This window comes from Melanerpes formicivorus, unplaced genomic scaffold (assembly GCF_026170545.1).
Source record: "Melanerpes formicivorus ecotype bairdi unplaced genomic scaffold, bMelFor1.0.p_v2 SCAF_62, whole genome shotgun sequence".
NCBI lineage: Eukaryota > Metazoa > Chordata > Aves > Piciformes > Picidae > Melanerpes > Melanerpes formicivorus.
In genome coordinates, this window is record NW_027142414.1 from 319,624 (window position 1) to 347,360 (window position 27,737).

The 27,737-nt window shown below is 44.2% G+C and overlaps 1 protein-coding gene across 1 annotated transcript in view; it reads right to left on the reverse strand.

Moving 5' to 3' along the window:
* Positions 1 to 22,305, reverse strand: part of PLEKHH1 (pleckstrin homology, MyTH4 and FERM domain containing H1) — a 60,156-nt gene extending 37,851 nt beyond the window's left edge. The window contains exons 1-6 of the mRNA XM_068162064.1: positions 22,115 to 22,305; positions 16,560 to 16,735; positions 8,002 to 8,064; positions 4,951 to 5,100; positions 2,007 to 2,090; positions 431 to 512 (exon numbers count right to left, since the gene is read on the reverse strand). Of these exons, the coding sequence (XP_068018165.1) occupies positions 431 to 512; positions 2,007 to 2,090; positions 4,951 to 5,100; positions 8,002 to 8,064; positions 16,560 to 16,700 (520 nt within the window). The 5' untranslated portion in view covers positions 16,701 to 16,735; positions 22,115 to 22,305. The remainder of the gene's footprint in view (positions 1 to 430; positions 513 to 2,006; positions 2,091 to 4,950; positions 5,101 to 8,001; positions 8,065 to 16,559; positions 16,736 to 22,114) is intronic.
* Positions 22,306 to 27,737: the final 5,432 nt, after the last annotated feature.

Here is a 27,737-nt window from a genome sequence, read left to right on the forward strand (position 1 = left end):
CCTGCATTTGGTCTTGTTGAACCTCATGCCAGCAGAGGTTCTGTGAGTGTGACAATAATTCACATGCAGAGGCAAAATGAAATACCTCAAGGATTTCTATCCTGCACCACTGAAGTCAATGAAGGGTTTTGCAATGTATTCCAATGCCTGCTTCCAGTTCAGGACTCACTGGCTTATTTTAATGGCAAAAGCAGGCTCTGAAAAAGAAGTCTGCATTGGATTGCTGGTGGGAAGCCACTTAAGGTTTTAAGACAGGTAAGCACTGTTCTTCCCATCTTAAAAATAGACCTACTGAGGAACAGAGCAACTCTATTGCTCACCTCACTGTCACAAGTGCTAATTTCAGACAAATTTAGGAATGCAACCCCGTAATGCTGATTTGCACTCCTGTAGTGGTTACTAGGCTACAAGGGCACGTGAACACATTTACCTTGCAATGTATCCCGAAGGGCTTCAATTTGCTCCGTCAGCTTCTGATTACAGTTTTTCAGGTGGTAATTTTCTAGCTCAAGCTATGGAACAACAATAATAAAAGAAAAAATATCATGCAAAACTCTGTTTGTATGTGTTGCACTATACAGAACACCTCTTCATCTTTATTACACTCAAATGTCTTAACAGGAAAAAGAATGGGTGAGTCTACCAGTCTCCTTGAAATCTTTCTACTCAGCAGCTTCACTGCACAACACACTGAAACACTTTGCTATGCTTTCTCAAACAGCCCCTGCAACTACTATTTGCAGTTCTCAAATAGGTCTTTTGATTTATCTTTCTGCTATTATTTATCATTTACTCCTGTTCCAGAAATAATTGTCATGAAAGAGACAATCAAAAAACTTTTACCCAGGAGGAGCACCTTTTCCTTTCACCCTGTATGTGGTAAAAGGTGATCCCCTGGATCCAGGGGACCAAAGGCAAAACCCCCCAAACAGCCAAACAACATTAAGGGTGCATTTACATTTGCAATTAGTGCACATTTGCCTTATGCCTTTGCTTAAAGTGTCTCAGCACATATTCTTCAACACAGCAGGGGTGCACCCAAAGAAGCTTCCTTCTTGATGGGGTCAAAGTTGGAATTACACTCACGATCCGTCTAGAACAACCCATTCACAACCCAGATCACAGGTGTAAAGTCCTTCAGTGGGCAGTAGTCCACTTGTGCATTGTAGGCACCTAGAATAAGCATTTGGCAGAAACTTTGTTGCCAATAAAGACACAATGTGAATGTATGGTCCTGGATTCACAGCAAGTCCTACCAAGTCAACCCCTGTGCTTCCCTAAGTTATCTTATATAGGAAAATGTAAGAGAAGCAGTACAGCAGCTTGGTGAATTATCCAGGCAATCTAATGAGATTACAAAATCACATCATAACAAAATTAATGCCATCAAAGACTGCTTCAACCCAAACAAATGCCCTTTCTGGCATAAGCTAGAAAATCTAGGGCTTTAAAACCTGGAATAAAAAGGAAAGACCAGATAGCCCCACTCCCAATTATAAACTATTATAACATCTTTAAACTGCATGCTGACCCATTGCTGTCTCCTGCAGGTATTGAATTAGGCCCAGATAGAGGCATAAATCTACAGAATAGATAGAAAAGAGAGGTTAGACAGGAGAAAATGCTGAGCAGCAGGAAAACAGCCTTAATCAGAGATGAGAACTTCAGAAAGAGCAAAGCACAGGTGTTTTGTGTCACAGATGCTTTGTCAGAAAAAGACAGAAACTGCACTCAGAAAAAAAAAAAGGGAGAGGCAGAAGAAAACTAGGTGAAAGTTTCTTGTAAATCTTCTTTAGAAACTGCATCTGGGCATTAGTGACTTCACAGTCATTTATAGTTTGGCCAAATCATGAACAGCCTAATTAAGACTGTGTGTAGGCCTAAACAATCAGAAAGCCTCCTTGGCAGGCTGGCTGTCCTTAGGAGGACATACACAGGAGCCCACTGGCAATGCAGCCACTGTACCTACTCACAGTCCTTGAAAACTGGCAGCAATAAAGACTCACCTCTCTCAGCTTAAATGTTACCCACTCTTTGATCTTGGCGGCTTTCTCTTGAACAATTTTGGCTTCCTCGGTCCGCAACTGTTTCTGTGCCAAAAAAACATTTGATGCATTAGGAGAGTACAACCAACTGTTTGTTCTCAGTAAGTTACTGCAGGAGTGACTTAAAAACATTGAAGTTCCCACTCCAGACACAAAATTTAAGATGTAATTATTTAGCTGGCTTCCAGAAAGTCAAGCTCTAATTGTCTTACATGATCCTTGGAGTCAAATTCAAAGGGTTTCAAAGGTTTGTCATGGAATAGCAAAATCCAGCTTGGATAATGATTGCCCATCTACCACAGATTCTTTTGAGTACAGTCTGCAACTTTTCCTAGTTTAGATGGCTTTGCAATGTTGCTGTCTCCTGCTAAGCATCTGTAGTGTTCCCCCAGCCTATACACACACACACACACACACACACACACACACATTGTTGGATGAAATTAATAAGAATAAAACAATAATTCCAAGCAAAAGGAATTCAATTGCTGCAAGCACAGGGGGAGAGTATAGACTTTCCAGGTGCATGAGATGGAAACTAATGCCAACAATGTATTTAACATACACACACACACTCTACTGTTATTGAGGAAGTAAATTAAAACAAAATGAACAGACAAACAAAAGAGATAGAAGACTTAGGATAAAAAAAAACCTTCAGCTTGACCTTGAAACACTAATACCTGCTAGAAGGTTTTGAGATAGTGTAAGTGGTTGCATGTTTACATATCTATTAAAGTAGGTTCTGGCCCACACAAAGGTGTTATGGAAATATCATTGATTTGCACAATGCACATTTTCCCCCAAGTATCTGCTTGGGCAATATTGCTACAACATCATTTTTGCAGCTGTGTTTTCTCAGCTGTGGGGTTTTTTTGTTTGTTTGTTTTCTGGGAATTTCCTTTGAAAGATGTTGGATGAATGCTACAATCACCTGAAGCCTTCTGTTCATTGGGGGTGTTTAGGAGGAGACTTGATGGGGTGCTTGATTGCATGGTTTAGTTGATTAAGTGGTGTTGGATGATGGGTTGGACACGATGATCTTGAAGGTCTCTTCCAACCTGGTCTATTCTATTCTATTCTATTCTATTCTATTCTATTCTATTCTATTCTATTCTATTCTATTCTATTCTATTCTATTCTATTCTATTCTATTCTATGTCACTGAGAGGTCTCCTATATACATAATGATTTAAACAACTACAAGGAGAAATCAGTTCCAGTAACAAGGGAGGGAGGGAGAATATACTCTATATCTCACATTAAAGAAACAAAGGTAACATGTCCTGGTAGCAAATGATGGGTTATCTGCTGGATTTATTTATTTTTCCTGAAGTGAACCAATACCAGTAACTATGATGATACAAAGGAAACAGGGGGGAAGCACTGACATTAAGTTTTCTCACATTGAGAATCATAGAATCATAGAATCAATAAGGTTGGAAGAGACCTCAAGGATCATCTAGTCCAATCTGTCACCAAAGACCTCATGACTCCCTCTTGAACACCTCCAGGAATGGTGACTCCACCACCTCCCTGGGCAGCACATTCCAAAGGCGTTAGCCTAAACCTCCCCCTGGTGCAGCTTGAAACTGTGTGCTCTTGCTCTGTCACAGGTTGCCTGGGAGAAGAGACCAACCCCCTCCTGGCTACAACCTCCCTTCAGGGAGTTGTAGACAGCAATAAGGTCTCCCCTGAGCTTCCTCTTCTCCAGGCTAAACAATCCCAGCATGATGGCATTTAACAAGTCCAAGTGCTGGGTGCTGCACTTTGGTCACAACAACCCCATGCAGCACTACAAGCTGGGGTCAGAGTGGCTGGAGAGCGGCCAAAAAGAAAGGGACCTAGGGGTAGTGGTTGACAGTTGGCTGAACATGAGGCAGCAGTGTGCCCAGGTGGCCAAGAAGGCCAATGGCATCCTGGCCTGCATCAGAAGTACTGTGGCCAGCAGGATCAGGGAAGTCATTGTGCCCCTGCACTCAGCACTGGTTAGGCCACACCTTAAGTACTGTGTCCAGTTCTGTGCCCCTCAATTTAAGAAGGACATTGAGAAACTTGAACATGTCCAGAGAAGGGCAACGAGGCTGGGGAGAGGTCTTGAGAAGAGGCTGAGGGAGTTGGGGTTGTTAAGCCTGGAGAAGAGGAGGCTCAGGGGAGACCTTCTTGCTTTCTACAGCTACCTGAAGGGAGGTTGTAGCCAGGAGGGGGGTGGTCTCTTCTCCCAGGCAACCAGCACCAGAACAAGAGGACACAGTCTCAAGCTGCTCCAGAGGAGGTTTAGGCTGGAGGTGAAGAGAAAGTTCTTACCAGAAAGAGTAATTTGCCATTGGAATGTGCTGCCCAGGGAGGTGGTGGAGTCACTGTCCCTGGAGGTGTTCAAAAAGGATTGGATGTGGCACTTGAAGCCATGGTTTAGTTAGTCATGAGGTGTTAGGTAATAGGTTGGACTTGATGATCTCTGAGGTCTTTTCCAATCTTATTGATTCTATGATTCTATGAACTTCCCAAGAAGCTGCATATGCTGAGTCAGCAATGGGCTATGCAGTGATTTTGCAGCGAAACCTATATAGTAGGGAGCCAGAGAAATACTGTGACCAGACTGTAGCATTACAGTAGCATTGCTTTATTGTAGTTTTGGATTAAAATGGTTACATAAGGATGTTCTTTAAGGACATTGACTGAACTCCCGTAACGAAGAGACAAGGGCTACTGAGACTGAATGGATGTTTTTGTCTGAACAGAGCAAGGAAGAAGTGCACTGAACAGGGCATTATTTTACAGCTGATCTGAAGGCAACTGAGAGTCTAATATGTAATGGAGATGTAACCTGTACCTTTGAAACATACATTACAGAGTCCCTCCACCCCATGAAAGCTACAGGTTTCCCTGAAGAAAGTATCTTTACCTGTTTTGCTAGCTGTGTCTCCAATCTGTTGATCAGATCTTCCTTTCTTTGCACTATGCCCGTCAGTTCCTGGTATTTCCTGTGCAGAGTGCTGTCAAATTCACTGGTCTTCACATTGGTTAGTTTTATCTTCTCTTCCATAACTCTGACCTGTCATGACAATGCAAATGAAGGAGCTGCTTGTTTAGTGGTAGGACTCTAACAGAAAGTGAGTTTCCTACTTTTGAAGTTGGGAAAGGAAGAATAAAAGGACCACAATCCTTCAGGTCAAGCTTATTTTATATCCACATCTGAGAAAAATACATTGTCCAACGAGTTGTAATGCTGAAGCATTACTAGGTGCAAACTGAACCAGGAACAGATAAACATATTATGGATTGTGAAATATTTGGCCACTATTAGTCAGAGATCATACAAGCACTATAGCCTACAGAGACATGTGGGCAAAGTGTACCACATTTCTCTTCTTTGCAATGTTATGGTCAGCATTTCACCTTGTTCACTACCAAGGTATACACCACAAAACCCAGACATATGCTTCAGAACAAGGTTTCTATAGGGAAATATACTCCAGAGTTCCTTCCTCATCCTAGCCCCAGCTTAGACAATGTTTTGGTCACCCCTGGCCTTCTGAGAAGTGTTTTCTCCAGACCTGCTAAGGAGTTAACATGTTAGATATTTCAGAAGCTTTGCCTTTCTTTGAGCTTCTCTCAGTGCAAATGCTTCTTCTCAGCAAGAAAAGTATCAGTGTGATGCTCCTTCACTACAGACAGTTCCAATGTGTTAATATCTAGCTGCTGCTGAAGCCTTTCAGGTGTTTAGCAAAGTTTTAAAAGCTCTTTGCTTTCTTCAAAACCTATGCCTCTCAATAGGCCAATCTGGTTTCCCTCATCCTGTTCCAATTGATTGTAAGAATTCATTTCTAAAGGTGAATGGAATTCCATCAACTTAACTCAAACCTGCCAATTGATCTGAGCACAGAGTCTTTGCAAGAGTTACTCATGCTCTGTTGAGCAGCCTGCACTTTATACTTGCAGAAGCTGTGTTTTGTCCTCCTGTCTGTCTGCATTAGGCAGAGAAGCAAACTGCCTCTTCCTCATACTGAATTAGGAAGGTAGGCGCCCGATATCCAAGCCAGAAAACTAAGCCTGCTGCGTCGGATGTGTTTTCATTAGAGTTTAGGGTGATTATAGTGAAAAAGAAATGGCCCTTCCTTTCTGTCTGATGCCCAAATGCTGACTGTACTAGAGGCTCAGAGAGGGGACTGCAAACATGTGATTTCCTTAATTGAGGTTGGCAGCTACAGGGAGCCCATTGAATTAACAAATCCACCCCCTCCAGACTCCTGGAGAGAAAGATAACAAGGGATTTTGCACTTGATGTGGAGCCCTCTCATTTGTCAGCTGCTTTTCATTCATGGTGAATATACTTGTCAGTGGAAAGCAATGGTCCTACTCCTGTGCTGTCACTTCTTCAGGCTGTCAGGCAGCAATGAAGTATTTCTCTAGGAACACTTATCTCTGGATGTAGATAAGGATGCTGGAAAGGCAAACTGTGAGGGTTGCTAGTCTTTAGGACCTGCCAACACATGGCTGCAGAACTGCTGGTGGCAAGTTAGTGAAGGCAACCCTCATTTCTGCTGGTGGCAGGTGAGTGAAGGCAACCCGCATTTCTCCTGCACCTTCCCAGTCAAGTTCTCCCTTTCTTCCCCATTCTCTGACCTGGATTTGACTTGCTTTCCATCTGCTCCCTTGCTGTCATTGCATCTTACCATATCATGAACACTCTACTCCTGTCACTGAGGTGTCTGCTAGTATGAAACCTCCTTCACTGGCCTACAGCAATAACTGTATTTCCTGCTGGTGCTGTCACAGTGACAGTGACAGCTTTGTCTCGGTTGGGCGTGGACTTACTGATATCGCTCTCAAGAGCAACTCTTTTTTTTGGTTGGTAGTTGCTGATCTAGCACAGAGACCAACAGCATGGTGACTAGACATAGCATCTTTCTTTTATTTAAGCTTGTTGAAACAAATCTTGATGTCAATATCAGACTGGCATGGAATAGTACATTCTGCAGACAGAATACCTTACCAGGTATTTCAAGTTCTTGATTCCTAGGCACCATGTTTCCCAATGCTTGTAACACTACCTATTCAGTCCTCCACTGCTCGAGTCATCTTTGACAGCCATTCTTGGTCATCTTGCATGGGTTTTAGTTCTACCCTTTAATTTCTGGTTCAATGCCCAGTCTTGCAGCTCTTGTCCAGATGGAGGGAGCTGCTTGACAGTAAACCTGCTCTTCAGCATTGGTTTGCAGTGACACAGAAGCTCAGACTACTTGGCCCTTCTTAGCTTTTTTGTTTTTGTAATACACTTCACAGTGCAGACTACACAACAGCCTGCTTCCCAAAGGTCCATTATTCTTCATAGCTTGTTCACAAGCTGAAGTCTGTCTCTCTCCTCTCCTCCATTATTCAGGAGGTATAGAGAGACTAGCAATGACAATATGCCTAATTTTCAGATGGTTAAAGTAACATGCAATGAATCCAGCTCTTACTGTTTTTCTCCATGGACTCCTGAACCAGAGCAGTACTAAAAATAAAGTCCAAAGCAGCTGATAGCTTTGGCAGACACACCCTTACTTCTGTTGCAGAAACTTTTCTACTTGTAGACAAGTCTTTACCAGTACTCTGGTGTTTTCTGAGGACTTGCCAGGCAGCTCTATCTCTGCACTTTAATCCTGACGTACAACACCTACTTTCCTTTCCATGACCAAGCATGCCTATCATGGATGAGGGGGGAGAGGCTGTGAAGCTGAGAGGCAAATATAAGGTGCTGGTTTTCCCTTAGGGTTGAACCTGTTTAGGAGCCTGTTCATAGCTCAGACTCAAAACCTGCAAAGTAGACCAGAAAATGCATTCATCACTCTAAATCAATGTTTCACTAGCAGAGTGCAGCACTGCAGAGTGTTGTCCATATGCTAAACTAGAGGGAACATGGACTAAGTCACGGTTGGGCTTGTACCAGATGAACCATAAGAAAATCTCTTACCTGTTTCTCTGCATCCTCAGCTCTTTGCTCTGCTTCTATCACCCTCTGTTCCAATTCCTGCATCTTCAGAGCCAGAAGAGAAAGGAAGAGGGGGAAAGAAAGAAAAGAAATTAACATCACCTTGAAATCTATGTGGTTTACTCAGGAATCTTCCATTTCTTGTGCTGGTCTACAGATCATTGGCATCTTTTGAGTTAACTGGACAGCTTTGACCAAGAAGAAGGAAAAAAAGCTGCTGACCTTTTCCAGTCTTCTGCCCTGCTTTGAATTTACCGGAACTGTTTTCTCATTAGTGAGCTTTGTCACTCATTATATGGGTCAAGGGAATAGTCCCAAAGTCTTGACCCTGTCTCTACAATTTACACACCAGGGATTGTCCCTGCAAGAAGCCTGTATACAGCATGCCGCTCTTTCCTGGGTTTATTTCAGACAGAATTCATTCACAATGTTACCATAAAGACCAATACATCTTGGAAAGCTCACAGTAGGCTCTCTACAGTGCCACGTTATAACCAATGAATATAGTGCTTTAGCTTCAAAAGCAGCACAGCCTTCTAACTGACAAGATTATCAATGATCTTAATTTTTCAATGCTTCCTTTAAAGAGCTTTGTGTGATTCTTCATCTGAGCATTGCTGTTACTGACGTCAAACATCACTGAATGGACTTTAATTCTAAAGCTATGGACATCGCTTTATTATCAGTGAAATGCAGATGTACCTGGGGTTCCTCTGACTACTTCCTACTAGATGTTTGGTTGTAGGGGTATTTTGTTTTGTCTTTGGTTGGGGTTCTTGTTTTGGTTGGTTGGTTGGTTTTGTGGTGGGTTTTTTAATAGCAACTGAGTATCTTCTTCAGTGAGTGCAAGGTCATCTTACATCACCCACCCTGGGGGTGTCCGATTTAAACCCAGTAATATGAAGTCAGTGGCACTAAGTTTCACCCACTAAGTTGCAGAGGCTTCACAGAGCTTCCAGCTTTTACTTATATTTTAGTAATGAAGTAATGACATAGAAGCAGCTTCAGAAGATTAAAAGAATCATGCTTCAAGCAGAAAACAAGCTATAAGGAGGACTAAATTCCTTCTCTCCAATGGATTTTATGATTAGAGCCAAGTATTCAGGTTGGTCTGAAAATGGGACTTATTCCTCTTGGGCTGATCACCCAGAATGGAGATGACAACATTGCTGTGTTCACATTTGCTTTCCTCCAAATGGCAATAAGACAGATTTCCTTTTCATGTATACACATTGATCATAACAGCAGGCTGACATCTACTGACAAACATGCCAGTAAGGTATGTATGAAAGACACTTCAATGGTCATATAACTAAAAAAAGACGTGCCGTAACAAATTCAAAGCATGAAGATCACAAAGTGACACTTTCAGCATGATACCTCTCAGGTTTGCTTTTTCAGTGGGGCAGTCGAGGACATCACAGTCTGTGGAGGTTAATATCCAAATTAAGGGCACTTCTGCGACAGAGGAACAAGGAAGTGCCACAGAAGACTGCAGACAGCCAAAGCTGCTCTGAGCAAAGACCCAGTCTCTGAGATTCTTGGTAGAGACTGAGCTTAAGGCAACATAACACTGACAGCATTGGTCTGGGTTCAAGTCTGTGTCTGCCAGCAACAGTGATCTATCCATGCATTTATCTATAAGCCTCTGCACAGTCATCACCACACATGGGAAGCAGCAAAGTGAAAAACAGATACTAACTGGGGACATAATACACCTTGTGAAACAGATGGTTTATGACAGTAGCTTCAGAGTCAATGGCCTTTGCTAGTTTTCTGATGAACCGACAGGGCCTACATTCACAGCACAGTCTTCAGAGGAATCTCTGGGCCTTTTCACAAAGGCTATCCTCTTAGACTAATAACTCAATCCTCCACAAATGGGTGATCACCATGAAAGATTCAGGTTATTTTAAGAAGACAGCACTGTTTTGAGTCCTTGTCCCAGTCTTATGGCAGTTTGCTTTGCATAGCTAGCAGTCCCAGATCCTGATCAGGACAGAGTATGTATGCTGGGACCACTCCTGATCACTAAAGAGTTATGAAACTTCTTTTGCAAGCAGGATGACCTGGCTACGTTCCAGTCAAATCAATTACTTTTTTTTCACCCTAATTCCCACTGTAGCCTTAAATGAACTTGTACTTTTCTTAACTTCCTGTTCTACATTGGGCTGTCCTACTTATGAAGTGTTAAATAACTGTGTTTCTCATGTACATAAAATGATTCCTTCACCCATCCCAAGTGTCAGCCATCTCACTGGAGCACATTCAGATTTCATACACCCATGCCTGTAAGCCTCTTTCAAATCCCTCAATGAATTAATAATAATGCCAGGTATTTAGATGGGTCCTTTCATTCAAAATACTTTATAATTTGACAAATGCTACTAAGCAACTTGACCCAGGTCACATAAAAAACTTAGTGACCGAGCCAAACTCAAGTGCCTCTTCTCCCAGACATTAGCCCAGATAGTTTGTATGGAGAGAAACAGGCCCAGTTGTATACCTATGCTTGCATAAGACAAAAGAGGCTTTTTCCAAATGTTTGTTGTTTATTGAAGTAAGACAGAAGTAGGTTAAAACCTACCCACATGGCCCTTCTAAAAGCTGCAGAAGATCCTCCAATCAGCCATTCATTCACACAGGCTTTTCCCTCTCCTGATGGCTAAGAACAGGGTAAATCAAACTGAGCAAAAAAAAGCTCCTGCATGTCCCAGGCTCGTTTTTTTCCTGCTGTTCTCTTCCAGAGTTTGCTTCTAACCAGGTCATCTTGCTGCCAAGGCAATGGCCTGCTGTGCTGTTCACCAGCAGAGGAGTATTTCTTTCTTTGTGTGTGTATAAGAAAGTCGGAGTGGAAACAACTGCCTGTTTCCAAAGAGACCAGCTCCCTGCTGATGTCCATAACAAAGCAGGACTCGGGGTCTAATACCCTGTGAGGGTCCAGCGGGACAGCATAGCTTTGTCTTAGGAGGCTAGGGCCTGGGGATTCCTTTGCCATGCCAACCCACAGCCAGGCTCTGCGCAGCTTGGACTCAATAACTGAGTCCAGGCTACCACCATGGAAGCTCACCCCATGTGAAGTAGGGCAGTGGCAGTTAAACTGTTGGGTTTCAAATTCCTCATGTTCGGAACAGCGATCTGGATTACTCAATCTAAGCGGATTTTCAAACTCTGAAGTATTTAAACTGTTAGCACACGTTGTACGACCAATGCCAGGCATCAGTGGTTGGGGTTCTTTTCTTGAGAGGTAAAATAGCACAATCTGCTTAAAATCATAGAAGTGGTCATAAAGACTAACTTGATACATGGGAGATCATGTTTCTGGGCCCCTCAGTTTAGGAAGGATGTTGACTTGCTGGAACGTGTCCAGAGGAGGGCAACAAAGCTGGAGAGGGGTTTGGAGCACAAGCCCTGTGAGGAAAGACTGGGGGAGCTGGGGTTGCTTAGCCTGGAGAAGAGGAGGCTCAGGGGTGACCTTATTGCTCTCTACAACTACCTGAAGGGTGGTGGTAGCCAGGTGGGGGTTGGTCTCTTCTTCCAGGCAGCCAGCACCAGAACAAGAGGACATGGTCTCAAGCTGTGCCAGGGGAGGTTTAGGCTGGATGTTAGGAAGAAATTCTTCACAGAGGGAGTGATTGCCCATTGGAATGGGCTGCCCGGGGAGGTGGTGGAGTCACCATCATTGGAGGTGTTCAGGAGGAGACTTGATGGAGTGCTTGGTTGCATGGTTTAGTTGATTAGGTGGTGTTGGATGATAGGTTGGATGCGATGATCTTGAAGGTCTCTTCCAACCTGGTTTATTCCATTCCATTCCATTCCATTCCATTCCATTCCATTCCATTCCATTCCATTCCATTCTATCCTATCCTATTCTAAGCTTTTTGACCCCTGAGCTTCCAGACCCCTGAGACAACCTAGCTGGTGAGCAAGTATCACACCACTCTTAACACTGCTCTCCACTTTCACTGGCAAAATCCTTTTTTACCTAAATTTTGTTTTCCTGTTGCTGTAAACCCTATCAGAGGATCTTAAGGGCAAAGCTCACCAGAGGTTGGCAAGACAGCTTTAAACTGTGCCCACATCGCATTTTTCAAGATCGCCCCCCAACTCCCCTGAAAACCCAACACTTTTGGAAAGGCAAAGCTCATTCAAATAAATCTGATTTTTTTCATTCTCACAGACAGAACTGTAAATAAACCCCAAACAACAAAACCCCCAAACATGGCAACATTAAAAATCAACTGCTGTAAAATCTATGATAAAAAACCCTGCAGCTGGCATCACTATGCATAAAGCATGCATCTCCTTCACTACTCACAGGTTCACAGGATGTTAGGGGTGGAAGGGACCTCTGAATGTCATCAAGTCCAACCCCACTGCCAGAGCAGGACCACATAATCTAGCACAAGTTGCACAGGAATGCATCCAGACAGGACTTGAAAGTCTCCAGAGATGGAGACTCCACAACCTCTCTGGGGAGCCTGTTTCAGTGCTCTGTGACCCTCACAGTGAAGAAGTTCCTCCTGATGTTGAGGTGGAACCTCCTGTGCTGGAGTTTATATTCATTACCCCTTGTCCCATCACAGGGTGTAACAGAGAAGAGCCTGTCCCCTCCCTCTTGACACCCACCCCTCAGATATTTATAAACATTTATGAAATCCCCTCTCAGTCTTCTCTTCTCCAGACTAACCAGCCCCAGGTCTCTCAGCATTTCCTCATTAGGTGGTGCTCCAGTCCCTTCATCATCCTTGCAGCCCTCCACTGGACTCTCTCGAGCAGCTGTCTGTCCCTCTTGAACTGGGGAGCCCGTAACTGGATGCAATATTCCAGGTGTGGCCTGCCAGGGCAGAGTAGAGGGGGAGGAGAACCTGCTGGACACAATCCTCTTAGTGCACCCCAGACTCCTCTTAATGCACCTCTTGATTCACTGGAGAAAAAGTCCCCCTATAGCTTCAATACTGGACAGGGCAAAGTGCTGGAGCATGGCAGCGTTGTGTTGTTCCATGAATTTGGTCCCCATGGATCCCACCTAAAATAGTCATGCTCTGTAGGCACTCACCTACCTCATGAGTGATGTCCTGCTGTGAAATACCCCTAGCATATTTTTTTTCTTTTCTGGACATAGGATTTGCTGCTTGAGATTTCAAATGTCAAAATCTAGCTTGTATGAGAAATCCCTTACTACACAATGTCACAAAGGATTGCAAAGCTCTTCAGGAGGTGGAGAGGTGCCTAGAGTTCACAGAATCACAGAAACATTCAGGTTGGAAGAGACCCTCAGGATCACCAAGTCCAACTGATAACCCTACTCTGCAAAGTCCCCCCCTAAACCATATTCCAAGCACCACACACAAATGACCTTTAAACACACCCAGGGCTGGTGACTCAACCACCTCCCTGGGCAGCACATTCCAACGCCTGACCACTCTTTCTGTGAAAATTTTTTTCCTAATGTCCAGTCGTAGCTTTAGGCCATTCCCTCTTGTTCTATCACTAATTACCTGTGAGAAGAGACCAGCACCAGCCTCTCCATAATGTCCTTTCAGGTGGTTGCACAGAGCGATGAGGTCCCCCCTCAGCCTCTTCTTTTCCAAACTAACCATCCCCAGCTCCTTTAGCCACTCCTCATGAGTCTTATTCTCCAGGCCCTTCCCCAGCTTCGCTGCCCTCTTCTGCACTCACTCCAGCACCTCCACATCTCTCCAGTATTAAGATGCCCCAAACTGGACACATCAGTTGAGGTGTGGCCTCACCAGGGCTTGAGTACAAGGGGACAGTCACCTCCCTACTCCTACTGGACTCAGCATTTTTGATACAAGCCAGGATGCCATTGGCTTTCTTGGCTACCTGGGCACACTGCTTGCTCATACTCAGTTGCCCATCGATTAGAACCTCCAGGTCCTTTTCTGCCAGACAGTTTTACACCCACACTTCCCCAAGCCTGTAGCATTGTGATCCAAGTGCAGGACCTAGCATATGGCCTTGTTGAAGCTCATCCCATTAACGCTGCCCCATTGATCCAATCCACTGCCCCTCTGAAAAGGAGGATTGCACAGCATGGGCAGGAGCTCCAATTGCTGTGGCTGCTGGGGAGCCCTGTGGCAACTGAGGAGGAGCAAAGGAGGGTCTCTGAGCAAGACATTGCAAAGTAGTTTGGGACCTGAGGCACCTGCTCTGGTTCCTCAAGTTTGTATGCATGAGGAGGGCCTGCCAGAGATGCCCCCCAGTCCCTGAGGCTCTCCACTTCCCACATGACATTCAGAGCAGGGAATTACAAACTTGCTAGCTCTTTGACCCTTCAAGTAAACCTGTGATGGCACTGTACAGGTAGTTACAGAGTAACCCGCTCACTGAACCAGGCTGCTCCTTCATCTTAACAGAGGGAACATCCCTCTGACTGAAAGGCTGGATGAAGGGAAGCCAGGACCCTGCCTTGGGGAGCCCCCTGAAGCAGATGAAAATGTCATACTCTGCCATGGCCCACAAACCACCCTAAAGAGATAGCCAAAAGATCTCTTGCAAGCCTGTTTTGCAAAAAGAGACTTTGACAGGTGGGTCTCTTTGTTTCATGTGGGGATAGTCAGGAATGTTCTCAAAGCAGAAATTAATAAAGCACAAGGCCATGGATTCCATAATGCAGCAAGCACAGAGTATTGCTCATGAGTACTGGTTGTCTTTACCAGACCCATGCCACATCCATACTTGATTTATTTTAATGTGTCTTTATCTAAACAGACTTCACAACCATTTCAGTGTTTTTTAAGGTAATTAATCATTAAAGTCTACCTCAGAAGCTACCTTGAGAAGATGAAGAGAGTGTATAAAATTGCAACACTTCTTAAAATATGAAGGGTAGAATGAATGTCTCTTGCAATATACGGGATTAGTGGAAATTCAATTACAGTGAAAGCAAGGATGATGCTCCGCTCTAAGCTAGATGCCATCTGGATGCTTTTACATCCAAAACCAACAAACAAGAGTACACACATAAGTTACATAATACAAAATGGAGCAAAAGTGAGGACAGAACATATAGAATAGAATAGAATAGAATAGAATAGAATAGAATAGAATAGAATAGAATAGAATAGAATAGAATAGACCAGGTTGGAAGAGACCTTCAAGACCATCGTGTCCAACCTATCAACCAAGCCAACCCACCTAATCAATTAAATCATGGCACCAAGTACCCCATCAAGTCTCCTCCTGAACACCTCCAATGATGGTGACTCCATCACCTCCCCGGGCAGTTCATTCCAATAGGCAATCACTCTCTCTGTATAGAACTTCTTCCTAACATCCAGCCTAAACCTCCCCTGGTGCAGCTTGAGACTGTGTCCTCTTGTTCTGGTGCTGGTTGCCTGGGAGAAGAGACCAACCTCCACCTGTCTACAACCACCCTTCAGGTAATTGTAGAGAGTAATAAGGTCATCCCTGAGCCTCCTCTTCTCCAGGCTAAGCAACCCCAGCTCCCTCAGCCTCTCCTCATAGGGCTTGTGTTCCAAACCCCTCACCAACTTTGTTGCCTTTCTCTGGACACGTTCCAGCAAGTCCTTCTTAAACTGAGGGGCCCAGAACTGGACACAGTACTCAAAGTGTGGCCTAACCAGTAAATATCTGCCACCAGGTACAGATCTTAAAATAATTTGGATTAAACTGCAGTTAGCTGTAAAGATTTCAACTTCATTGGCAAACTATGACTGCAAGAAACTGTTTCCAACAGTAATTGAATATCTGAGCAATCTTGGACAGGACCATGATAATATAAGCCACACTTTAAAACAAAGAAGGAAGCTCACAGCAACCTACAAACTTGAATTTTATGCAAATTAGAAGGTAGTGAAAAGCTTTAATTCAGATTGGAAAATTGAATAATAAGTTTAAGGTAAAGAAAACCACCAAAAATCCACACCATGATGGAAAAACAAACAAATCTGTCAACTCTTTGCCAGTCCTCTCTCCTAGGACTGCAAATGAGTTCACTTAGTGCACTTCAAAGTGATTAGTAAGAGATGACTCTAAAACCGCAGGTGCCAGGCAAGTTTCTAACATCTCAGAGCCATTTCAGTCCTGCTCTTTAGTATTCCCAGCATGTTTTGACTGCACATGCAGTTATTCTAACACTATAGCAGGACATGTACTTCTGTCCAGTCTTTTAACACTGCAGCATAATTTGCACTTCTTTAAGCTTTCTGTTGCCAGCCAAGCCCTGATCCTGCTGTTCTTTTCCAAGATATCCATCTTTGCTCTGCCTCTGCCTCAGTCACTTCAGATACCCAGAATCTTACTGGTACAGTTTTTCCCAGTGAAGCCTGAATACCTGGTAATTTTTCAATAAACAAGGTCAAATTCTAATGCCACTTTACACAACTCAGACAGGCACACCTCTGTATCTCAAGCAGAGTGCAATGACATACTGTAATCAAGGAAGAGATCCCCACTGCAAGTATCAGTATTATTGGGTAGGTCAGCATTTAGGGAGTTTTTGCTCTCATGCCATAACTCATTGTAAAGGAGAAGAGCCATCACCATTGCCTCACCTTCTCAGCTAACAGCTCTCGGATCTTGCTTGCCTGCAAGCGGAATTTGAAGAGCTGAGACTCCAAAGCAAGGCATCGTTTTTGCCAGTCCATGCAGCTGCCACTCTCCACTGTGACTTCTGCCATTGTGAAGTTAATCATCCATTTGGGATGTTGTCTGAGGCACTCTAAAAATCCTACAGAAGAGAAGGGAAGGGAAAAAAAACACAATTTAAACAGGCAAACTTTTCACCCCTTGTGCCTAAGTTTCCTTGGTCCATCTTACAGGACTTGTAATCAAAGCCTTTTCTTCTGCAAGCAGAGGATAAAATGCTACTACACCAAGTTATTGATATTGCCCTCTACCAGAGGTCACTCTTTTAATGGATAACAGATAAATATTTAAATAAACATTTACCTTTAGAGTGAGTAAATAATTTACTAATGCATCATGCAGTATATTCCACAAACAGTCCCACTGCCATTCTTATAGCCTTGCTCAGATGGACTAGGAGCATTTTTACTACTGCTTCCTTTGTACCAGAATGGCTGTAAAACTCTCAAATCTTACACATAATTCAGTTAATACACTTTTCATCTAATACAGATTGTGTGAAGAGGATGTGATGTATGAAGCTGTGTTCCCAAACCTTAACAGTCAGTCCATAATAGGAGTGGATGAGTAGCCATACCACATTACCCAAACAATCGCTCTGTCAAAACAGAAGGAGATCCCAGCCAGGCATAAGCCAGGGCCAAAGACAAAACACGTGAGTCTACTGAAGTCCCTGTAGATATCAAGAGAGTACACCATTCCACAAAGTGAAAAAAAATGTGGATTTTGAAGTTGTTTTATTTTCTTACTCAGTAACTGTTTATATACTTCATGTTCATTGTAAAAGATAGGTAAAATGTAGGTAATAAGGGTCCTTAATCAAATTCAGGCATTTGTGAATACTTACAAGGAAAGTTTGTACCAACTCAGTGTGTGCAGTCCACCAGCCATCTGTATTACACTAAAATACCAAATGTTCACAAACCCAGAACAGTTATCAGTTCATCAGCTTCATCAAAATACTGAAATTCATACTTATTAAAGGAACTTTTCACCTGCTCACAGGCAAACTTGGTGCTTTTCTGAACTGGGAGAAAAGTAACAGACCAAGACTTGGGAGAGAATAGTGAAGTCACTCAGCCTCACTGCCTTTACATATGCCTATGTAGGCGGGAAAGCTTAAGATGCCCCTCTAGTTGTACTCACTTGCCAAGACACCTGGCTCATATTGTGCACAGAACAGACCTGAGTTTCAAGTCACCTTAAGAGTATACATAATAGTGTAATTATACGTAGCACATCAGGCCAAGTTATTCAGCTATAATCTTGCTGTTCTGACTTAAGGAAGACACATTTCATACCCTTTAGCAAGAAGCATTACCTGTGAATTATTTTACATACAGGTTGCTTTGTTCAGTAATAGAAAGTTTTCCAGGCAGTGAGTTGCCTGCCTTTCCAGTGATTTGTGAAATGTTATCCAGTTCAGAAGGTAGATTTAAGCCAAACAGGGAAATGGCACACTCATGTCTGGTAAACTCATCACTGAAAACACTGCAAGAAGACGACCAGTATTCTACAAGAAGCACACCTACATTTCTACAGAAATAGAGAGGCCATCCTTTTCCACAGCCCAGTCCAGCACACAGACATAATCTCTAGCCCTAAAACCCTGACAGCTGTTTAACCAGGTTATCTTTGGCACACTTCACAACACTGTAAGTTTTCTTTCTAAGGTAGTGCTATTGGTCCTTCTCAAGCCAAAACAGTGTGCCAAATCATTGGAAGGATCCTACAACACTGTTAAGTCTGGTTACAGCCAACTTTGTTCTGGTCATAATCATTTGGCTCTCAAACAAAGTTCTGTTCTCTTTTGCAAAGGTATAAAGATATTTTAGACTTTATTCACAGAGTTTAAGTTTAAAGAGGACATAAAAATGAATGGGATAAACTCTAATGGCACAAACTATAATGAAGCTGATTTGCCACACAGCTTATGCCAGAGCAGAAGTAATTTCCTCAGATAGTCCATCCCTTCTGTTTGGACAGAAATACCCCATTCTGAATAGGAAATTCAAGATTGGGATAGATGTCCTGAATCATGAAGTCTTGTTAATTCCCACTGTAGACATCTGTAGGACATAGCCCTTCCCTAGAGCTGTGCAGGTAGTTTTGCTCCCACTACTTCTGTTCTGGAACATCATCCCTTTAATGAGCTGCCTTCTAGTTCCTAGCATGAATATGATACCAGCTTGTATCTGTCCATTCTTGTAGATTATTGACATTCATCTTAGCTATTTTTTCCCCTCCTTCATATTTACTGATGTCAAAAGCTTCTCCTTAAAGACCTCATTTACAAGAAAAGCTCACCACCCTTCCTCTGCACCTGTTCCAGCTTCAGTGCACATCATACAAAAGAGCTGAGTTTCATCTTTCTCGCTCTCCTTCACAGACATGGCTGGACACAACTGCACCTGAAAGGCAGCATGCAGCCTCACTGAAGCCTTGTGTAAAGGCATTTATTACTTCTCACTCTCCCAGGGAATACCCCACCTGGTTGCATGTGCTTTACACAATACCGTCATGAACGTGTTGGCCTGGATCCAGAGGAGGGCCACAAAAACCATCAGAGGTCTGGAACATTTCTCCTATGAAGAAATGCTTAAAGAGCTGAGGTTGTTCATCCTGGAAAAGAGAAGGCTCCAGAGAGGCCTTATTGTGGCCTCTCAGTACTTAAAAGAAGAAAAATAGGGAAAATCTTTTTACCATGGCCTGTTGCAATAGGACAAGATGCAACGGTTTTAAACTAAAAAAGGGCAGATTTAGACGAGATGCAAGGAAGAATTTTTTTTACCATGAGGGTGGTGAAGCACTGGAATGGGTTGCCCAGAGTGGTGGTAGATGCCCCATCCCTAGAAAGATTCAAGGTCAGGGGGCACAGAGCTTTGAGCCACCTGATCTAGTTGAAAATGTCTCTTTTAATTGCAGGGGGATTGGACTAGATGACCTTTAAAGATCCCTTCTAACCCAAACCATTCTGTGATTCACAGATGAGGCAACACAACTGGAACAGAGGGTTATCAGCTGGCTTTGCCTTTGCAAATGGCAGACATGGGAGTGCAAGTGGCCCATTATAATGACACTGGAACAAAGCACAAGTCTGGGTGAGATCTCCAAAAGATCAAGAATCTCTGTACCATAGACTTTAACAAGCCCAGAAATTGATTAGCATATGCAAACCTTCTCTTCCTCTGTTTCTAGATACTGCTCTCCCAGGTTTTATGTCTACCTCATTACTCCTTCCAATATGTGATTTTACTTTGTGCCATTAGTTTGTCCCATCCTTACTAATCCACTGGAACAGTCAAGTCTTCCAGTAAAACACCTACTTTCTAACACCCTCCCTTAAGGACAGTGTTGTCACATTCTTTTGTTGTCACTTCTTTGTCTATCTTATAATTCTTCTATCAATCCCTTTTTCCTCTACCTCGGCTAGTGACTACCCCATGTGTCATCACATCAAATGATATCTGAAGGCCAGAGATTAGAATTGTGGGTTTTTCCCTCTCTCTTGCAAAAACCTTACCCTTTTCCCAAGAAAGCTACTGCATCACAATGTCTCACATTTACCCCTAAATTATAACTTTATTTACAACTTCAAATTTATTCAGAATTCCCATTTCCTGCTAAATGCATCATTCCTTCTCCCCCACTCTCCTAATGTAAAGTACAGATTAACTGCTTAAGTTGCAGTATCAACAGATGGACTTTAAATCCTTGCTACTGAACCTGCCATTTTGCATGGTTTGGTTTGGTTTTTTTGTAATTCTCAACCATCTCAATCCACTAAGTTCTTTGATTCCCCCCTCCCCTAGATATTAGTCTTTTCCATATCAGATAAAGAATTTGTGTAGTTATAGAAAACTTGCTCCTTTTTTTTTTTTCCTTTGGGACATAAAGAAACTGAGAATCTGATACACTCACGTTCAGTATTCTTATTTTAGGAGCTTGTAAATAGGAGGCAGCTACTTTTTTCAAGCAATCTGAGATTTTCAAAACTTCATTCTTAAATGCATACAGACATTTCTTGAAGAGCAGCTTGAGTTTCAGTGTTAAGCATCAATACAACTTACACTGAAGATAATGGGAGCGACAAAGCCCTTAGAACTTACTGAGGATAAAAAGACTGAACCAGCTACTAAACACAGATATAAGACTGTATACTTGACTATATCTGTAAGTTTTGATCAACATTTGAGACGGTTCTGACACTAAATACTATACCCAAAATAAATATATTCATCCAGATGTAATTCTGATGAAGGTAAAAATGACACCAGAATGGGATTTTTGTTTGTTTGTTTGTTTTTAGACCAGAATCAGATAATATCTCACATGCTGGCTGGTTCAGACTAGAACTCAAAACACTTCAGAAACTTTTTATATATCCACTCGAAAAGCCTTCTGAGAACAAAAAACAATTAATCAATGTGAAGAATACAGGTGCTGATATAAATGCAAGTAAAGCGTTCACAGCTTTGTTCATTCAGTGCAAACAATGCAGACAAGTGAAAAAGTATTTCTGTGTTTCAGATGTGTCTCCTCAGCTCAGGAATCAGTTTACACAGGCTGTTACAGGGGATTCAGTCAGTACGGAAGGAGTGCGGCTCTTAGCACCTGTCAGTAAAATGCACCAGACCCTGCCTAAACACCAGACCTGAATACTGGTCTAACTTTCAGCTACCATCTTATTACAAAAGGAATTAGTAAAAATGTGGTAAGCATAACATATGAAAGGAGAGAGATTTCCTCCCATGTCACTGCATCAAAACCAAGAGTGTCGGGTATTATGGACGACAGTCAAAGCTCAGTGTGGAAACCCCGTACTATTAATTCTCTGCCCTTAGTCACCTCACTTTCCATTTCATAACCAGTTTCACTCCACAGTTTTTTAACCCCGAGGCAGTTAGAATGTTGAGCCACACAGTCATTTCCCGTTCACAAATGCAGCCTGGGATGTGCACAGCATGGGGAAAAAGTAACACGACAAGCTGTGAGCAGAGCAAGGCTTGGCATGGGCCAGAGGGAAAAAACGTAAAAATCCCCATCCCTCTACATCAGTGCAGGTGGCTTGACTAGTGAAAAATGCCAAAAGGCAGGAAGAGGGCTTCTGGGTTTATCATTCAGCCTCCGGAGGTCTTGCCCCACCACACCTGCACACCTTGGTTTACCAGCAAGACAGAAGACACCACAAGACCTAATTACTCTTTGGCTGCATATTTTCCCCTCGTGTGGCCGTTCGCCCCCCGACCTTCTCCATGTCTCAGACCCGAAGGCAAACCTATTTAATGTAGCAAACCTCAATTACACATCACCCCCAGAACGCTGCCGTGGCTCGCCTTTACTGTCACCTTGAGGAAGGAAAGGAGGGGGCAGAACGGCTACGATATTCAACCCCGCACAGACCAGCCCTGTGAAGACAACTCCTCGGCAGCGAGGAGGGGGGCCGAGCTGCCCCGCTCACCTTGGCCAGCACGGGGATCTCGTCCCGGCGAAGCGGAGCCGGGTAGTGACAGGCGCAGCCGGCGGCGTCCGGAAGCTCCTGCCCTGGCGCGGCCGCGGGGAGCGCGGCGGGGTTCGCCCTCGCCGCCGGCGACTGCCGGGCGCAGGGTGGCAGGCAGGTGCCCAGCGCGGCTTCTGTCCGATTCAGCACTTTCCCATTCTCTCTCTCCGTTTTCCTTCGAGCGGGAGAGCCCAGCTCAAATATCAGAGCCAGCCCTCCCGAGGAGTGCAGGAACTGACATCACCCGCCCCGGGCTTTTAACCCCTTCTCGGGCTCGGCGGCGAGGCAAGGTGAGGCGGGCAGCGCCCTGCTCCGGGTGCCGGGACGGCCCGGGAGGAGAATAACCTAGCCCCTGGCGGAGACAAACCCGCGCAGCCCTGCAGCCTCAGAATGGATCGGTGCTGACGGGACATCTCGGGCCGGTCTCGCCGCGGCCGCCTTGAGCGCCTGTCCGCTGCCCCCTAAAGCGGGAGCGCTCCTGCTGCCCCTGCACCGGGAGCCATTTTGTTCTGCCAAGCGCCTTCGGGCAAAAGCTGAACGGGGTTGAAGCCCCCATCTCGGGCAGAGCTCCTGGCGGCTGCAGGCGTCTTCCTCGGGCACACCAAAGAGGCAAGTGTTGATGTCCAGTCTTTGTCTCCTGAGATTCACCTTGCAAGTCCACCAGCCTTCAGAGCTGATGTTCCCAAACTGGCCCCAGCCCTGAGGGCGCAGCCGTGTTTACTGTAAAGGAGCAAGGCTGGGAGCTGGCATCCAAGTCATGCTGCCCTCATCTCCCACCTGCAGCCCTGAGTAGCCTGTGGAAATTGAGGCGTCAGCTGGTGCACCCTTCCCTGCCAGGACTGAGATGAAAACCCAGTCAGTGTAATGATAGCTTTCCCGGCCACAGGACACCATCCTGCCCTACATTCTTGGGCCACCTTTTACGCCAAGTGGCTCAGACAAACAGGTCTTCAAGCATTCCTCTACCTGACAGTGCAGAAAATACTTTATTCCGGCACAGAGCCACCACCTTCTGAGCAACTTTACAAGCGGCAATCCCATATATGCATACATATTGACTACATGAATAGAGATTACCTGTGTTATTCAAGCTGGCTGGAGAGCAGCCAGGCAGAGAGGGACCTGGGGGTGCTGGTTGATGGTAGGCTTAACATGAGCCTGCAGTGTGCCCAGGCAGCCAAGAGGGCCAATGGCATCCTGGCCTGCATCAAGAACAGTGTGGCCAGCAGGAGCAGGGAGGTCATTCTGCCCCTGTACACTGCACTGGTTAGGCCACACCTCGAGTACTATGTCCAGTTCTGGGACCCTCAGTTTAGGAAGGATGTTGACTTGCTGGAACGAGTCCAGAGAAGAGCAACAAAGTTGGTGAGGGGTTTGGAACACAAGCCCTATGAGGAGAGGCTGAGGGAGCTGGGGCTGCTTAGCCTGGAGAAGAGGAGACTCAGGGGTGACCTTATCACTCTCTACAACTACCTGAAAGGAGGTTGTAGACAGGCTGATGATGGTCTCTTCTCCCAGGCACCCAGTACCAGAACAAGAGGACACAGTCTCAGGCTGCGCCAGGGGAGGTTCAGGTTAGATATTAGGAAGAAGTTCTATACAGAAAGAGTGATTGCGCTATGGAATGGGTTGCCCGGGGAGGTGGTGGAGTCGCCGTCATTGAAGGTGTTCAGAAGGAGACTTGATGGGGTGCTTGGTGCCATGGGTTAGCTGTTTGGGTGGGTTGGATTGGTTGATGGGTTGGACACGATGATCTTGAAGGTCTCTTCCAACCTGGTTTGGTTTATTCTAATAAAGCATAGCTCGCTGCCAAGGAAGGCTGGCATCAGAGTGGGGGTGTGTGCAGAGCCTTGCACTGCCTGCTGCTGCCCTCTGCCACCCTGGACTGGCTGAGCCTGCCCAGTGTCCCTAAATATTGAGCAGACTAAGGGAGGCACATAAAAGCAAAAAGGGACTGGAGAAAGACCATAAAAGGGCTGCAGGACCAAATACTCTCAGGACATTGGGCCTTAGGCTGATGTGTATCAAAATGAAAGGATATTCATTCTGGTTCAGGTTTATCAACTACTTGTTTCTTACTCTATCATGAAGCACATTACTTCTGCCAAAGTTACTTAAAAAAATTCCCTCCTCAGTGGAGATAATGACAGTCATGGTGACATGACACATGGGGATGGGCAAACCTCATGAATTTCAACAATGCAAGTGCAAGGTCAAGCACATGGGTTAGGACAGTCCTAAGAACAAAAAAAGGCTGGGTGATGAGTGGAATAAGAGCAGCCCTACAGTGAAGGACTTTTGGGTGTTGGTGGATGAGCAACAGAATATGAGCCAGAAATGCATTCTTGTAGCCCAGAAAGCCAATTGTATCCTGGGCTGCACTAAAAGGAGTGTGACCAGTAGGTCACAGGGAGTGATTCTGTCCCTCTGCTCTGGTGTGACCCCACGTGGAGTACTGTGTCTAGCTCTGGGGCCCTTAGCCTAAGAAAGACATAGACCTACTTGAGTGGCTCCAGAGAAGGGCCATAAAGATGATCAGGGAGATGGAGCACCTCTCCTATGAGGACATGGTGCAAGAGTTCAGATTGTTCAGATTGGAGAAAAGAAGGCTCCAGGGAGATATCCTAGCAGCTTTCTAGTACTTAAAAGGGCCTACAAGAAGGCTGGGGAGGGAATCTTTATCAGGGAATGTAGTTGGATAAGACAAGAAGTTTCAACCTGAATGAGGGTAGATTTAGATTAAATACTTGTAAGAAATTTACTGAGAGAGTTCTTTACTGTGAGTGTGGTGAGACTGAAACAGGTTGCCCAGAGAAGTTGTGGATGTCCCCTTCCTGGAAGTGTTCAAGGCAAGGTTGGATGCTGCTTTGAGCAACGTGGTCTAGTGGGAGATGTCTTTTCCCATGGCAGGGTACATGGAACTAGGTGATCTTCAAGGTCCCTTCCGACCCAAACCATTCTGTGGTTTTATGATTCCATGTATTTCTCTGGCTAATTTGCATGTACCTTTACATGACCTGCTTTGCCACCATGAAAAGTGGGCTCATTTCCTCCAGAAAGTGAGTGTAGCTTGTTGGGGAAGGGCTGCACCAAAAAGATGGTGTATTGAGTGATTATGTGAATCCATGAATGCTCTGAACCTGTACTTTAACTCTTGTTGAGACTACTCACACAAAACAGGACAGCCCTATTTAAAGGGGACTTGAAACAATCTATGGAGAAGGAGGTTGGAAAACTGAAGAAAATTATCTCCTAGTAGTGTAAGCAACACAATTCACTAGGCATGGTTAAACAAGATCTCAGATGTGATTGTCTGGCGCACAGATATTGCCTGATCTGAGAACTGATGCTTATTAAACATTTGTTGTAAACTCTTTACTCGCATTTCATTCATGTCTCAGCAGAGAAACAATGGGTAGCAAAAAAAACTTACTATGCACAAATAAAGACTGAAGTGATGAAGTGGTTAAAATATAGACATGTAACTAAAACATAAGATCAAGATTTGCAATGACTAAAGGCAGACTCTGAAAGCTTTATCTTATTATCCAAATAAGAAGTCAGATTTCCAAAGATTCCGTGGACGTTGCCATTCCCTAAAGTTTGTTTCACTTTAGATTTTCATCCGTTTCTAGTTTCACAGGAGATTGGCTGAGTGGAGCTACCTGTTCCTTTATAGCTAAAAGACAAAGCATGCATTACTAAGCTGGTTCAGGCAGAGATGTCCAGGGAGCCACATGGTGATGGACAAAGACTGAAAAGAAACAGGTGTCTGAGGAGGAGCTCTTCCATTCAGCCAGCTGAACAGGGAGAGGCAGGAGTACAGGCAGAAATGGAGCTGGCTGTTGGGATGGTGTCACCCAAAGAGATTTCTCCATCAGTTTCTAGTGGAAGGGACTCCACTTGCCTACAGCCTGTATGCTGTGTGTGAGCCTATATTAATCATTACTCCCAATGATCAAGGAACTGTAATAAATAACCAGAGCCAACATGATTTGTGGCACTCTATAGGTATTTCAGAGGGCAAAAGGTAGCTTTATGCTTTACAGAGTCACCTCCTGAACTGATGCTGGCCAATCACAAAATGGGGAGAGGAGCTATTCCCTTCATGCTTCCCATCCAATATTTCTTAATGTGAATTTTATGAGGTATTTTTATTCTTCCTTTAAAGGCACTGGTCAAGTTCCCTCATTTGCACCAGCAAAGGCGACAGGGTTGTATCACTCCCTGAAATGTCAGTCTGGCCTTACGGTTTTCCCAGGCAACGAAGCTTGACTGCCAGGACATTCCTCAGCCACTGAACTTTATACAAAGTACCTCCCAAAGAATTGCCTGCACACACCTTGCTTTAACTCTTGGAGGCCCAGAGTCACACAACTGTGTGCTGCCATTTAATCAATTATTCCATAGGGCTGTGCCTCCATAGGCCCTTCTGTCATTTCTGTTAACAAATTATTGAACATTTTTTAATTGAGAATGTGGCTTCCACAAACAAAAAAATAGTTTTGACTTCAGAGGGAGAAGGCTGCAAAACCAGACAGCAGTATCTCACATTTCCCATGTGATTTCTCTTGGCAGTTATCTTTAATATGTCTGCTCAAGCATGCAATGTTAGGTCTTCACAATTCACAGACAAATCATTCAGCAAAAAAATAAAACTTACTACAAACAGCAAATATCTTACTGACAAACAAACTCTCTGGTACATCCAGATGAACTAGCTTGGCACTGTTAGATTAGCCTTATCACAATATAAGCACAGGCTACTTAGTTAAGAACACCACATCCAAGACACCTAAATAGATGGACAAAAAGATAAAGGAGAACAAGGTGTCTGAAGATGAGAACAGAAAAAACGCTTTCTCTACTAGGCAAAGTTTTCACAGTCCTGCAGGTGGCAGAGAGCATTGCATTCCAGGGACAGTGCTGCTGGAAACTTACCAAAGGGGCAAGGACGCCAGCCAGACTGAGTACCACTGAAAGTTCAATCCTAGGGGGCAAAAAGCCTGCACAATACCAAGACAGTACCCTGAAACACCTGTTCGAGATACTTTTCTCTCTCCACAGGGAACTCGGGCTTCATATCAGAGTTACGTAAATTCTACCTATGTTAGAAGCCTAAAGATGTTGAAAATGGCTTTTGTACCTAGTTCCTTTATTCCTCCTGGGCTTGCAACATGCAGACAGACATAACACAGAACTGCAAACCCCTGCCTTGCTTTGCTTCTTATCAGCAATGACAAGCTCATGCAGCAGAAAATGAAACTGGCGGCTGTGCATCACCTCACTGCATAAACCAGTTGCTCGTGGGAGGACCCAGTGGGAGGGCCAGGAAACCATTGCCCTCTGATACGTTTTGTCAGCTGGGTTTCAGTGTGTTACGGTCATCTCCTCACACTTCACACACAGAACATAAAGACACTTGTGTGTACTGTTGAAGGCAGAACTTGAGTTAGAGCATATGTTTTTTATATACAGTCTTGACTGGCACAGAGGAAAACAAAGGGGAATTTCTGTTTTCCTTAGGGAGTCATACCAGGGGTGATTCCTGTGTTATTCTCAGTATTCATAGCTCAGGCTTTAT